Consider the following 15,119-nt stretch of genomic DNA (forward strand, 5'->3'; position numbering starts at 1 on the left):
CAATTCTCATTGGTGATAATGTTACTGAGACACAGTAAATGCCACACACTGCTGTTTACTTTTACAATGGCTCTGATAATCATTTCTATCCATTATTGACATAGCGAGTGCCTCTGTAATGACATCCCATCTATTATTTTCTGTTACTTTAGGCTTTATACAGGTCACTTTTTACGGGCATGTTGCACTAAAGGTAATAGCACAACTCTGAATCCCTTTCCACTTGCTGGAAGATTACATAAATAACTAGAAAAAAAGGGGAGGAGGGGTTCATAACAAGATGTCTAGTGGAAGATTCAATTACTCAAGATGAAATGGGATCATAACTAATGACGACGATAATGGTGATGTTGCTATATGGTACAATCTCTGAGAATTTATTTGAGCAAAACAGATCGTGTGGATATATGGCTAGAAATGAATTCGACGGGAAGTACACCCTCTCGAAGGTGCAGACAAAAGGTCTTCAAGATTGTAAGTTTCAATGATTGAAAGCACACGAGACCACACCAGGCAAGTGGAAATATTCTGCCTGTACTATTATTAGTACCACACTCATAAAGGGCAGTGAGAGCTGGAGCAACATAGTCTAGTAATCACAATGCCGTTCCTGCTACCAAAGGCCTGTTTTTTAGCAGGGGAGGTAGGGTTACCCACAGGAAGTGCAGGTACTTCTTGGGTGCGAGATGTTAAGGAAGGATGACTGGTGCCACAAAGCAGTCACAAATAATCCCCGTCCGGACACTGATGCCGATTATGTGCTTGTGGTTCATTGCCAGACACCAACGGGGACGGATGACAGAAATCCAGTGACAAAACTGTCAGCACAGAGGTAAGTCCATTGGTAATATGGCCTACATGAGTTGTTAAGCGATAGTCGCACTTGTAGAGAATGTTCCACATGGCCGTCTGGCTTATTCCATGCTAGAAGGCCACCTGCCTGGTGCTGATACCGGTGTCACTGCCAGAGATCTTTCAATTCCACTTTTAAGTGGGTGTATCTTCTTCGGAAAGTGTTTCCAGCCACATGTACGTAAGACCTTTTTTGCTCCTTACCCTATTGGGGATGGTTTCCTGCAGATTGCCCACATTTCGTAACACCACCCTGTATCGAAGTAAACCTTAAATGGTGTGTTAAGGGCTTTTCATTCAAAAATACCTCTATAAAGTTATTTGTATGGGTTAATTACCACAAAATTTCCTGTGGTAATGTTTGCGCTACAGATTCAGCCTAGAGGCCTACAGCTCCTAAATGTGATCCCACTCGTGGTGTCTAAGTTCTAGAATGTGTTATGTACGCAACCAACTAACATGTTACAGTGTCTGCACTATCATCAAAGTTTTATTTAGTATTGTCTCCAGTATCTTGAATTCCTTTCTTCATCACAACACTTTTTCCTTGAAACAACCAAATGCCAATAAATCCTCAATATAAAAACAGAAAAGTGGAGTTTTTATCTGTATCTACAAATAAATTCTAACAATTTATTCATCTGTAACTGTGAACATGATTTAGAGCATTTTATTGAATAATTTTTTACACCTTGTATACGTTTTACAAAAGGTTCTGTGCATAGCTCTTAAGAGTCCTCTACTATAGTTTGTTTTTTTAAAAAAAGGTACAATGTACATATAAGATCAACTTCTGTTAATAAATAAATATTCCTAAAAACTTAATCTAGGTCTTTTGGTCCTAGGCTGGATTTCATCCTCTTTCACCTGAAGACCAAATTCTTCACACTGTTTTTCAAAATACTGGTTCAACCGAAGTCCTGCCCTGAAAAACAAAAGTAAATAAAATAAATTTCTATGCAAATTCCACAGTTCTGAAACTAGACAGGATGAATGTTTGGTCATGGAAACAGCATACCCTACCCCTGCATGCAAAGATTTAGGTTAGAGTCCTAGTAGGGCACACAGTTTTAATTTCTTAGAAGGTTTCACAGCTAAGGGGTAACTGTATGCGTGATGTTCTCATCAAAACTGACTTTTCTCTGCTTTCTTGCTTTGTTCTACATCAATTTATGCTTCCTCTAAATTTGATTCTTTCTAAACTCTTGTCAAGCATTTAATCAGCAATATAAGGTGACACCAAAAGGCAAAGGGAATTTTTTAATTTCGCAGGCTATATACAACTGATTTTCAAAGCTTTCTTTATCTTGTTGGTACATGTTTCTGATGTATGTTTGCACTTTCAGCTGTTTTGAATATTTACTTTATTGTTTCAACCAAAAAGGTTATACCTGTTTTTTGAGTGTTCAGCAATTTTACTTTATAAAAAGATGAATGAAAGAATTTGCTTCAAAAATGGAATAAAGTGCAGCACCTCAATCAAAATGTTGACTGTGGCTTTTGGCAAATCTACTATGAGTAAGACAACAGTTTACGAATGGAAATAACATTTCAAAGAGGGTCGAAAAGATGTTGAAGACTAAGACCGCCCTGGAGGCCCCCATCCATTACAGATAACAATGTTGAAGCTCAAGAAATAAAAGTGTTGAAACAACATAAAACACTGAATCACCATCAGAGAAGTTACTGATGATGTTGGCATATCCTTTGCCTCATACCACGCAATTTTTTTTGGGATGTTTTGGCCATGAAACATGCAGCAGCAAAGTTTATTCTGAAATTGTTAAATTTCAGACAAAAATGACGTCATGTAGACATCACTCAGTCGACCCAATCCAGAACTGCTAAAAGAATAATATAACAGGTGACAAAACATGGGTATATGGATATGACACCTCAATGGTTAAATGCCTGAAGAGCCAAAACTGAAAAAAAATTTGACAAGTCAGATAATATGTGAACGTCCATCTCACTGTTTTCTTCAAGTACAATGGGGTACTGCACCAGGAGTTCCTGCCTTACGGTTGTCTCGTCAATAAAGAAAACTACCTGGAAGTTATGTGCCGTTTGCTTGTTGGAATCTGAAGAATATGACCCATACTTGTTACTGATTTTTTGGCAAGAAAACAAAATTGTTATTTTGCCTCAGCCATGGTATTTGCTGCACATGGGCTCCTGCTACTTCTTTCTATTCCTGAGGCTTAAGAGAACGATTAAAAGACATAGTTTTGCCATCACCAATGAGATAAAAACAGAATCGTTGAAGGAGCTGAACACCATAATGAAAAGTGAGTTCCAGAAGTGCTTCCAAGATCTGAAAAAGCACTGGCACAAATGTATTATATCTGAGGTAACGAAGTTAATGATTATGAATAAAGATTCTATAACAAAAACAAAAATTCCTGTTACTTTCTGATCACACCTCGTACCACCACCACCAGATGGCATTATATTAAGAGAGATGAATTTGGAAAATGTTACAAGGACTGGATTTATTGTAGTAGTAGTAGTAGTAGTAGTAGTGGTGGAGCACATTATTCTTCTTTTGTTTTAGCTAACTGTAAACACTTATTTCTTGAGCTTCAACTGACACCCAATATTTTCACATTCATTGTCCACAAGCCTCTTTTTCGCTGCTTCAGCCCATGTCTTGCTAGTTTTTAAGTCTGACATTTCTTGGAAATGCCGCTGTCACAGGTTTCTTCTTTAAAAGGTTGTGGAGGTCCTCAGTCATAGTCCTAACTTCTGGAGGATTCTGTTTGATCAAATCCTATGACTATAATATCAATGAGTCACAGTTGGAATCTACCAATTCCTACAAATAACTAGGTGTAACAGTTTGCAGGGACGTGAAATGGTATCGCACACTCAGTTTTGGGTAAAGCAACTAGCAGACTTCGGTTAATTGATAGAATACTGGGAAAATGCAATCAGTCTACAAAGGAGACTGCTTACAAAGCATTTGTGTGACCCATTCTAGAATACCGCTCAAGTGTGTGGGACCCTTCCCAAATAGGAGTAGCAGGGGATATTAAAATGCCTACAGAGAAGAGCAGCACAAACAGTCACAAGTTTGTCTGACCCAAGGGAGTGTGTCACAGGATGAATGGGTAGTCTCTAGAAAATAGATGTAAACTATCCTGGGAAAGCCTATTTACAAAGTTTCAAAAACTGACCTTAAATGTTGATTCTAGGTCTACACTACAAACCCCCTATATATCACTCACATACAGAATACGAAGGCAAAATTAGATTAATTATAGCACACACAAAGGCATTTATACAATAATTCTTAGGACCTGAAAAAACCTTAGTAACTGATACAATGGGATGTACCCTCTGCCATGAATTTGACAGTGGTTTACAGATGTAGATGTAGATGTAGGAGTGAACAAGGGGCACTTTATTTTTTGTATGAGAGATTAGTATAAAATAGCAAAAATTATGTATATGCTTGGTCCATCTACTTGGAATCATTCATGTTGTGTGTTAATACAGCATAATAACCCTTTTTCCAATTATGACTCACATTTCCCACAAGCTAACATTCTTGGCTGTATCAAGAATGAACTTGATAAACTATGACTATGGTTCAGCATCAGCTGCTGTATATTGCACAACAAATTAAACACACTGCATTGTCATTACATATTTTGTGCTCAACATTTTCTCTTATCGGGCCCATGATCTTTTTTAATATCGCTATTTCCTTGGCTTCCAGCTGCTCATTCAGACATATTCTACTCAATGTGAGTTATTAGCTAGATACAGAACCTATGTTTGAATGTCTGCACTGAAGTGCCACAGATACATGTAAAGCAATACAGACAATTTGTTATAAACACTAGCCTAGTCATCTGGTATGTCACTTCAATGTCAGTTCTAGATGTGAAGGCTTCTCTCTCGGAGATGTTCAGTTCTATCAACTTTCCTACTGATTTAACTCTTCTGGGTTTGAGGTTAGTTATAAACTCTTGTTTTTCCACAAGAGAACAGGAAGCCCACCTTAGGAACTTAAGATTTTAATTTAAATGATCTGTTTTGTGCCTGCGCAGTGCAAATATTAACAAAATCTTGCTAACAACTCTGAAAGCTAAGCAGACTACTGTCAGTTTCAAGCTCTTGTAGTCATTCTGACCCCGTTTTTGACCCCTTCCATTATACAGTTCATCGCACCACTCACTGACAAAATGATCATGTGGCATTGATGGTCAGGTGCTCCACCTGGGGAAGTTTGGCAGCTGAGATGCAAAACTGTCTCAGGTAAAGCCACATTGGGAGACTTGCATGTCAATGACCACGAAATGATGAAGACAAAATACAACACCCAGTCCCGAGCTTAGAAAATCTCTGGCCCAGATGGGAATCGAACCTGGGCCTGCTGCACAGCAATCAGATGCGCTGACCATGCAGCTAAGGGGGTGGACCATCACTAACAGATGACTCTTCATCATATGGTTGGAAAGTAGAGGCAGGTGCCCTTCACCTTGCCTACTAGTCACAATAGTGTAGTTATTCAAAGTCTCCACTCTCAATTTCACTTCAGAGGCGGTGAAAATTAATGTCTGTTGATTATTGTGTGTGGATGTTACAAGTGCATGTAAGTAATTTCATTATTATAACTATTTTCATACTTAATATTATATTATTATGAGACTATTTATCCAGTTAAAATTATTGAAACCATACTTTTCATGCATGGTGTAATGTAATACAGAAAGAAAACTTCTGAAAGGATATCTGTTCAGACATTAACAACTACATAACTGTTATTCTGCCTCTTACTGTGTATTGTAACACTATACTGTGAGAGCATGATACAAGTGCCTCCACAGCCAGCCTAGAGACATTGCCTTGCAGCCTGAACAGAGGGTGCAACAATCACTGTGGTGTATACACAACAGCTCAATATAAGCCCGGCACGTCGGGCCCTTGGCCTCACACATGTTTACTTACTTATTGTATGTTTATCTATGAGACTGTATACTGATGTGTTCTACAGTTATGGTTTGTACCATTCTAAACTTCATTTAGTGTTATTCTGAATTACTTCATGTGGAAGCAGAATAAAACTTGATTGGTGTTACTTCTGATATTGTGTCTGTAAAATGTTACAAGACTATGGAGAACGTCACTCCAGTGTTGCAAATATGTGTATCACGGAACTGTGTACTATTTATTTTAAGGGTGTCGACAAGGTAGACATAAGCAGCTTGGAGCAAAGGTTCTGTACAGTCCAAGGACTTCATTTAAATGCACCAGGAAAGAAAACACTAGCTGAAAGAATATGTAGTCTAATTTCGAGGAAGAGGGAAGAGAAAAGGACAAGTGACAAACAAACGGAAAGTACAAGATGTTTTAAACAAAACCAAAAATGTCACCAGCCAAATGCAAATTACCAGGTGGTTTAAACTGAATAGGCCAGAACCAAAAAATCAAGTCATCAGTCAAATGCAAATTATGAGACGGTTCAAACTGAAGAGGACAGAGTTGCACAAAGCGAAACTTGTACACACTCCAGCAGTTAGGAGGACACCAAAAATTTATTACGGCAAGTTTTTTATTAGAAATGCCATTAGATGAAGAACTAGAAACTGCCTGCTCCCACTAAAAAAAGAGTTTATAAATACCCAGATTTTGCAGTATTACACTGTAACGTACAGTCACTCACGAATAAAATTACCATGTTGGAAGCACTATTCCAATGTAAACAACATGTGAACGTAATTTTGCATTATTGAACATTAGCTACAACATGACAAAATAAAATTAACCTCAATCTTAGGACATGCAGCCAGTCATTTTAGCCGAGAATTCTCCAAACATGGTGGCTCTGCTATCTTTGTGAAAGAGCAAATAAATTTCTGTGATGTCAGTAAAAAGTTATAAGTTATATTGACCCAATTGAAAAAAAACTTCAAACTTTCCATTAATTTCATAATTATTAACAAATATAGAGGACCAAGTGGAAATCTACCAGTCTTCATAAGCAAACTAGAGGTTCTGCTGAATGGGATCAGTGTATTAAATATGAAAATAGTGCTTTGTCATGATTTCAATATCAATTCTTCCTAAGACAGTAGTACCACAGATGCCTTGATAAATCTGACCAACACATTCAATATAATACCCACAATACAGTTCCCATCAAGATTAACAGAATGTCCATCATCAACCAAATCTTCATCTCAGACACAAGTTATAAATGCACGAGTGGAATATTGAGCATGGTTTATACTGATCATGAGGCAAACATGTAGCTGAGAAAAGAACTTTTTCTGAAGACACGTTAGAACTTTTAATTTCTTACTGGCTAAGGAAAATTGGTACAGCGTCTCCATTCAGGACAATGTTGATAACATTTACATAAGTGTTTATAATATATTTCTTCATTATTTTGACGTAGCATTTCCAAAAGAAATAAAAACAGTAAAACCTAAAAACAATATGCACTGGGTAACTAAAGGCATACAAATTTCCTGTGAGAGAAACAGATTTAAAATTAAATCAGCAAGCAATAAAATATCAAGTTGTCTTCATGAAGTACCCGATTTCAAATCAAAAGCATGTGTTCACCGCATAGCAAAACTGTTGGCAAAATTTTCAATTTTTTTCTAGAATCTAATGCCTTTCCACATATTTTCAAAATAGCAAAAGTTTCGCCACTGCTAAAAAAGGTTTTTTTGATCAAATATCAAGCTACTGACTCATGGCACAACTAAGTTCCTACTCAAAAATTCTTTTATGACAGGCTTGTAGGTTTCATAAATAAATATTCACCTCTTATTGTACATTAACATGGTTTTAGAAAGTCTAAATCGACACAGACAGCAATTTTTGAATTTTTAGGCTGTACTTTAAAATCTCTTTGTCGATATAAATTAGCTGCAGGCATTTTTCTACCCTGCCAAAAGCCTTCAATGTCTTAGACCAAAACATCTGCTTGCAAAAATCAGAAAAATGAGGATTGAGAGGTGTGGCACATAGTTGGTTATGTTTGAACATGACTTTGCTGAATATACGAGCTTTCAAAAAGCTATTTTATTTTTCAAGGACACCAGCATATTGGTTACTGGATCCATCCCAGAACATTGCAGTCAACAGCAGAAAGTTCTATGAAAAGATTTTCTAAGTGTTTCACGATAAACTCACTATAAATACTGAAAAAACTGTGTGCGTCAACTTTTGTTTATTTCCTCCGTCTGACCCAATATCTATTCAAGCACAATTAAAAAAATTATCCCCTAGAAAAGGTTTCATAAATTTTTGGGTTTGTGGGTTTAGCAAAACAAAGTGGGACACACACACAACTTGTCTATGAAACTCTCATCCTTGTGATATAGTGTAAGAATATTAATTTACAATAAGCAAAACAACGGTACCGCAGGAACTTTATGCACAGTTCCACTCACTGCTTCGATAATGAGATCATTTTCTGGGTACGTTCAGCACACAGCTCAAAGGTTTACAGAAATGCAAAAAGTGCACCAAGAATAATTAGGGGCCTTAAAAGGATGGAATCCTGTAAATGTCATTTTACTGACCTTGGTGTTCTGAATATTCCAAGCTTGTTCGTTTATCAAACTATCTTGTTCACTACAGACTACCTCTTGAAAAGGCAAACTACTACAAAATAAGAAATGTACGCAACTATTGTACCAGGTGGAAATCGAATATTCGCCAAAAACATCACAGAACTACAGCATATTGGAGGAGCATATATAAAATGGGTGTAAACTACACAATAAGATACAAGAGGAAATAAAAACCATGATGTATCTAAAATTTAAAACTGAGCTAAAGGCAATTTTAATAGAACACTGTTTCTATACTATGAAAGAATTTCTGAATATGTAACAAAAAGTTACTTGAAAATTAAATTGTAAGAATGTGTACCTAACCTTAGTTTGCTACTATTTGCTAAGACTACATATTACTTCAACTTTTCTTTGACTAGTCCAATATCAATTATACACTTTGTGCTTTATGATATAACTGGACCAATAAAATATCAGTCAATCATTACATTTGAGTGTTATAAATCTTTTGTAATCACAACTTTTATTTTGCCAAGTTGATGTAAAAAAGTTGAACTTTGAAATGAGTCTAGCATGAGCTTATATCTGAACAATTCATATTCATCAACGGAAAACACAGGATGGAATGAAGCAGCATTTTACTGTCCCCCACCCCTACCCTGGTATCCCTGCCTGCCCCAGCCCCCTCCTTACACCCTTGTTGACTGAAAGTTCATTTTCTGACAGTCTTTTTTTGTGTCTACCTTTGACTCAGTATCTTCGCTATCTGTTCAGTAGCAAGTATCCTTTTTCATAATACTGTTACAACTAATATTGGTCATCTATTTTCAGTTAAAAGGTGTACATTTTGGTGTTACATGCCTTTTACATACTGCTGCACTTAAAGTTATTTATATTTTTCTGATTGTTCAGAACAACATACACTGATTAGCCAAAACATTATGACCTTTGCTCACTGCAATGTCGAATGCCTCCTGGTGGTGTAGTGGTCACATGACGCAAAAAAGTATGTAAGCCAACTAGATACGGCCCTAACAAAGATATACACTGAAAATGGAGAAATCCAGTGAGATAAATGACTCTGCCAAAGGGCAGATTATTATTATGGAGAGCCTGTGAATGAGTACCTTGAAAATGTCGAAGTTGGTCGAATGTTCACATAGTATTGTCGTGAGCATCTACGGAATGTGGTAGAACGGCGGTGAAACTACCATTACGTGCCAAGTGTTTGGATGTCTGCAACTCTTTACACAACTTGGAGTTTGCAGACTCGCCTGCTCTGTAAAGTAGGATAGATGGCAATCTGTGGCCCTTCTGCCGAAAAAACACATTACTGGTGCATGTGTTACAGAGCACACCATTTAGCACACACTGATGAAAAAGGGGCTCTAGAGCAGACGACCCCTGTGTGTCCACATGTTGGCCCAACATCATCATCAATTATGATGTGGGCTTAGGATCAAGACTGAACCGTATATCACTGGAATCGTGTCGCCTTGTCGGATTAATCACATTGCTACACCAGGTCGATGGGCGTCTCCACAACTGCAATTATCCAGGCGAACAGCTGTTCAAAATGTACACTTCGGTGCAGAATCAGGCTGGTGGGAGCAGTATTATGCTATGATAGACAGTCTCCCATGCTTGCATAGGATCTGTGGTAGTAATCGCAGACATCAGGTCAGCTGCACAGCATCTGCATCCCTTAATGCTTTATGTCCTTCCTGATAACAATGTCATCTATTAGCAGTATAACTGTCTGTGTCTCTAAGCTAAAATCTTGCTACAGTGGTCCGAGGAGTGTGATGGTGAAATCACATTGATGTCTTGGCCTCAAAATTCACCTGATCTAAATCCGATGATTCCCATCTGTATCACTATCAAGCGCCACTACAGTGTAAAAGTGCTCAACCCAGCGGCCTGTTATTTATGGGAATTTCATGACTTATGCGTACGTACCTGGTGCCACACAGCTCCACAAACCTACCAACGACCTGTAGAATTGATGATACACAGAATCTGTGATGTACTGTGTTACACAGCAACAAGCTAATAAGCAAACGGTCATAATGTTTTGGCTCATCAGTGTATCTCTTGTATGTGTGTAAGGTCAATGTCTCATACCTTTTCTACCTCTTTTATCATAACAATGTATCAAATAAAAAATAAATAAATAAAATATAACAGTGACTCAGCACAAATAAACTGCCATTGCATTTGCAGATGATGAATGTGATGATGATGATGTGGGTTGAAGATACTAAAGAAGCATACCAAAAGAAATCTGATATTTGGAATACTGTGTTCATTTCACATAAAAGATAAGAAACAAGAAATACACACTCTCGTAGACTGAGAAGGTGGTGGTGGTGGTGGTGGTGGTGGTGGTGGTGGTGGATGTTAATATGTAACTAGAGGAAATATAGTACAAGGCCACACTTGATGACATCAGTAATGAAGAAGCTGTCATTATAAGTTGTGAACATAGCGATTAACTCTAGTGCTAGGGCAATGAAGTGTAAATGAATCTTAACAGCAAAAGCACGTTTTTTGAAGATAGGTGAAAGAACAGAAGGGCAAGGGGAAGACCAATAAAATAATGACTATGAATAATAATGATGAATAACAAGATGTAACAGTCAGAGTTTGAGAATAACTCACATGCAAGCAAATTTAGTTTCTTCATTTGTGACCAGGGAGACCACAGAGCCTAGTATAACATCCTACTAAATATTGAAACAATTTTGCTGAAACATGGGACCTGATTTATTAAATTTTATTTCTTTGCTCTGATTCAGCTTACTGATGATATAAATGAACATAGCTAATCAAAGCTGACATTTCTCCATCCCATTATTAGTCAAAACATTTTGGAAATCAAATCATATATCACACTTCACGTACATGTAAGCTTTTAATTATTACTTACTTAGGAAGTATACTTTCAGAAGTTTTTTGACACTTGTGTCTATTACGTAACACCTGAGAAAACAATGGTTGTAGCAGTGGCACATTTCAGAAATAGAAAAAACAACAAAAATTACTGCCCCCTCTAATATGATGTGCGGCACTTGAACAGCCAACATTAATTCACATTTGCCTTCCAAGGATTCAATGAGACAAGATTGCTTAAGGCTATTTTAGTGCTCCTCAAAATGGGAAATCTCCAGCTCTAAAAAATCACACTTAACTTAGGTCAAATAAACTGGACATCTTCCTGACAAAAGCAAAATATACTATGCAGAATTCATTGCTGGCAAGCACAATGGCAACTATGTTATTCATCCTTTACCCTGCTCTTGAGGCACATTATCCATCAACACAGCCTCACATCAACAAATATTTTTACTTAGCATTAGCAAAAATAATCACTATGCTACAAGAAAAGGTTGTAAGATCTCATTGCTTGTGCTTTGAACCCTCTACGAACCATTTAAGATGAGAAAAGTGGCAGAAATTGGTAAGGTTGGTCATGAGAGTTTTGCACACATGTATGTGAGAGAGATGTGTATCCTATTATACAGATCTCAACATACTGGTTTTAAGGCCACTGCAACTTTACACTTTACGTATGTGTTTCAAGTTGGCGGTGTATAGGTTAACAAGTGAAGAACGAGAAGTGCAAAACTCTAGGCACAGTAATCGCTGCCAGTCACGATGTCAAAGCTCCTGTGCTGCCGGCTTTGTTTGGTATGAACATAACGTACATTGTGCATCGTTTCTGCGTAACACTTGAACTGAACTGTGCTTTGTTTCGCTGTGGTTTAGAAAATTCTGAAAACCGAAGAAACGTCATTCGCCTGGTGACAATCCTTTATGTCAAGGCTTGCTGCTAGGCAGCGACGCACTGAAGTTACTACAGAGAACTCTCAAGTCTTATGAGCAGGAGAAACAATGCAAAAGCATTCATGGAGAGCCTTCAGTTCCTGCTGATAAAGTTGTGGAATGCACACTGTAAACTCTTGGCATTAGTGCAGGAACAGTAGTAACAATGGAGTGTTATTGAATAAAATGAAAGATGCAGACATGCGTCGTAATGATTCCGAGGTGACTCCGGGAGTCACCCTGTCACTGACTTACATCCTTTCAAGACTGGTACAATCCAAAGGCATATTTATGCTTACTATAGCAGGAAAGAGCATCCTACAGTAGTAAAGTTAATAGTGTCATTAAAAGAAAGTGAACTTTCAGGGGTGGGAAAAAGTCATTAAAAACTGAGCTGAAAAGTATTGGCTCTGAGCACTATGGGACTTAATATCTGAGGTCATGAGTCCCCTAGAACTTAGAACTACTTAAACCTAAGGACATCACACACATCCATGCCTGAGGCAGGATTCGAACCTGCGACTGTAGCAATCGCGCGGTTAGAGATTGAAGTGCCTCGAACCGCTCTGCCACTGCAGCTGGCTGAGAAGTGTTGATTTCCGTTACAAAGCGCTAGATGAATGCAAAGTCCTGTTAGGGAAGGCGCATATTGTTATGGCTCGAAGCATATTCTTGCACAAAATTGTGAGCAAAAGACATTCTTTCGCTTTGTGTTTGTGATGACAACCATGAAGACAGTTTTGGCACTGATTCGACTACAGTGACGATGAGGAGCTGGCTGTAATGTCACCATAAGACTATGAGTGAGAGCTACAAATATCGGTTATTTATTGAATCACTGTCGTTATAAAATGTAGAGCAAGAAGTTACAATCTTAGTAATTACTTGTTTTGTAAACTATGTATCATATTGCTTTTAAGATATTGGTCATAATCACATGCTTGTTCCCCATATTTCTTTGCTCCTTTATCAAAAGTGAGAGTTTCATTATTATGTAGTTTTTTATTTTCTGTCAAGGGGATAGCAAGTCAAAATCAATTTCTTATATATACAGTTATTACTCAATAGCATACATTTACAAGATGGAGCAGAAAACTGTATCATCTGCTCTGCGTGTAGAGGCTGCTGTTGCAACATCGCTACTGCAGTACAGCCAACCTAAGTTGAAATAATGCAAACCATCAAGTGCAATGTTCCGCTGGCGCAGGTATAAATCACAACTTTCAGAGAACAGAACACTGCTCCATTTCAGTGCACCCTGATTTCCAACATCCCTCTTTCCAATGTGTAGGGGCTCTACTGCACTACACTGCCACTCAGAGAAATACTATGCACCTACATTGTAGCTGCTAAGTTCACTACGACAGCGCAGTCTGTTTAGGTTGACACTTTGCATCTTCCCACTGTCTGACATAATGTGTATTCAAGTTGCCTCATGGTAGATACTGTGACAGGCTGAGAGCAAGACTTATGCTCATGGTACCATGACCTGACTGCCTCTGAAAATCTCTCATTGTTGGAAAATAACAACTATGCAATCAGTTGTCTATCCCAGAAATGTCTTGCTACATCACAGACCTCAATACTTTACATGAGCCACTGCCTCACTTTTACTCTTATTGAAAAGAGCACTAATGGCAATCTGACACTTGGACACCTCAGATATCAGTGTCACTCCCAGCTGATGTGCTCAAGTGAGTTTCCTTTTCTTGTATCCATAACTAGCAGTGACACACTAAGCTGTTATAGACAACTGGGAAACTTCTCTAATTACATTAACTGGTTGTCATTAATTATTCATAATAAAAACAAAGACTGATCTACAAAAAATAAACAAATGTGAAATGAGCTGAACAAACAAATATTAAATGACATGTTCAGATATTATATTATCAGTAGATACAAACTGTAGTAATAAAGAAATTGAGCTTTACCTGCTTATATAATTATTTATAATGAATACTTATTTATACTACCATTACAAAATAATTTATACTTACTTGTACTCTGGAGCATCTACCTGATTGTACATTTCACAGTTTTCAAAAACTAAAAGAACATCTTTTATGAACTCTCTATCATTTTTATACACCATATTTTCAAGATTCTGCTTTATCAAGCCTAAATCCATAGGTTTCTTAATTATGGTGTGATAATCAGGAACCTGCATAAACAAATAAATAAATAAGCAAGCTAGTATATGTATTACATGTTAAGTAGTTTGGACAATTTAAGTAATATAATTTCTTGTTATTGGTGTGCAGTGTATTTGCCCATCATATTAGATGACTTAGTAAGCCTCTCAAAAGAAATCTCAATATTCTGTGCTATTCTTGAAATATATTTTACTTACTGTTTTTAAAGAAATGCTGCAAAGCAGTAGGACAGATATCAATACTGAAGACAGTCTGGAGAACAGTTAGAGAAAGGATGCCATGACATATCTTAATATACATGCCTGAAGTACACCGAGCACTCATCACCCCAATGCATTCCTTCTAATTATAACAACCAACCAAAAAAAGCAAACTGACATAAATAGTTACTATGCATGTAAACAATATTCCTGGTTTCATCCAACAAAAAGATGTAAAAGTGTTATTAAAGCAGCTACAATTATAAACAAAATAAAACCTTTTTGAGTAACTCGTCTCATAACCTATCCTACACCACAGTAATGTTTTATAATATCACCAAGATATGAACCTACCTCTGTTTTGCTGACTGGCAATCTGAATGGCCATGCTTCTTTATGATTTATCATGTTCTTTATTAACTTGTCCAATACAGGATAATTGAGCGGCAGGTCTGGATTAGCTTTAAGGGAATGTCTGCCACTCCGACGCGAGGGTAATGTGTCTTCGCTGTGTGTACTGTCTTCATCTGTCAAAATTCAAGATAATC

General features: G+C 37.4%; 1 protein-coding gene across 3 annotated transcripts in view; it reads right to left on the minus strand.

The window, feature by feature from the left end:
• Positions 1-1,478: 1,478 nt before the first annotated feature.
• Positions 1,479-15,119, minus strand: part of LOC126188973 (bromodomain adjacent to zinc finger domain protein 1A) — a 129,961-nt gene continuing 116,320 nt past the window's right edge. For 2 of the 3 annotated variants that reach the window (XM_049930747.1, XM_049930745.1), the window contains 3 exons: positions 14,926-15,098; positions 14,216-14,379; positions 1,480-1,777 (listed from right to left, as the gene is read on the minus strand). In XM_049930747.1, coding sequence (XP_049786704.1) covers positions 1,666-1,777; positions 14,216-14,379; positions 14,926-15,098 — 449 coding nt within the window. In that variant the 3' untranslated portion in view covers positions 1,480-1,665. Of the gene's footprint in view, positions 1,778-14,215; positions 14,380-14,925; positions 15,099-15,119 lie in introns of all 3 variants that reach the window. The other variant, XM_049930746.1, reaches the window with a different exon arrangement.

The sequence above is a fragment of the Schistocerca cancellata genome, chromosome 5 (genome assembly GCF_023864275.1).
Source record: "Schistocerca cancellata isolate TAMUIC-IGC-003103 chromosome 5, iqSchCanc2.1, whole genome shotgun sequence".
In the NCBI taxonomy this organism is placed as follows: Eukaryota; Metazoa; Arthropoda; class Insecta; order Orthoptera; family Acrididae; genus Schistocerca; species Schistocerca cancellata.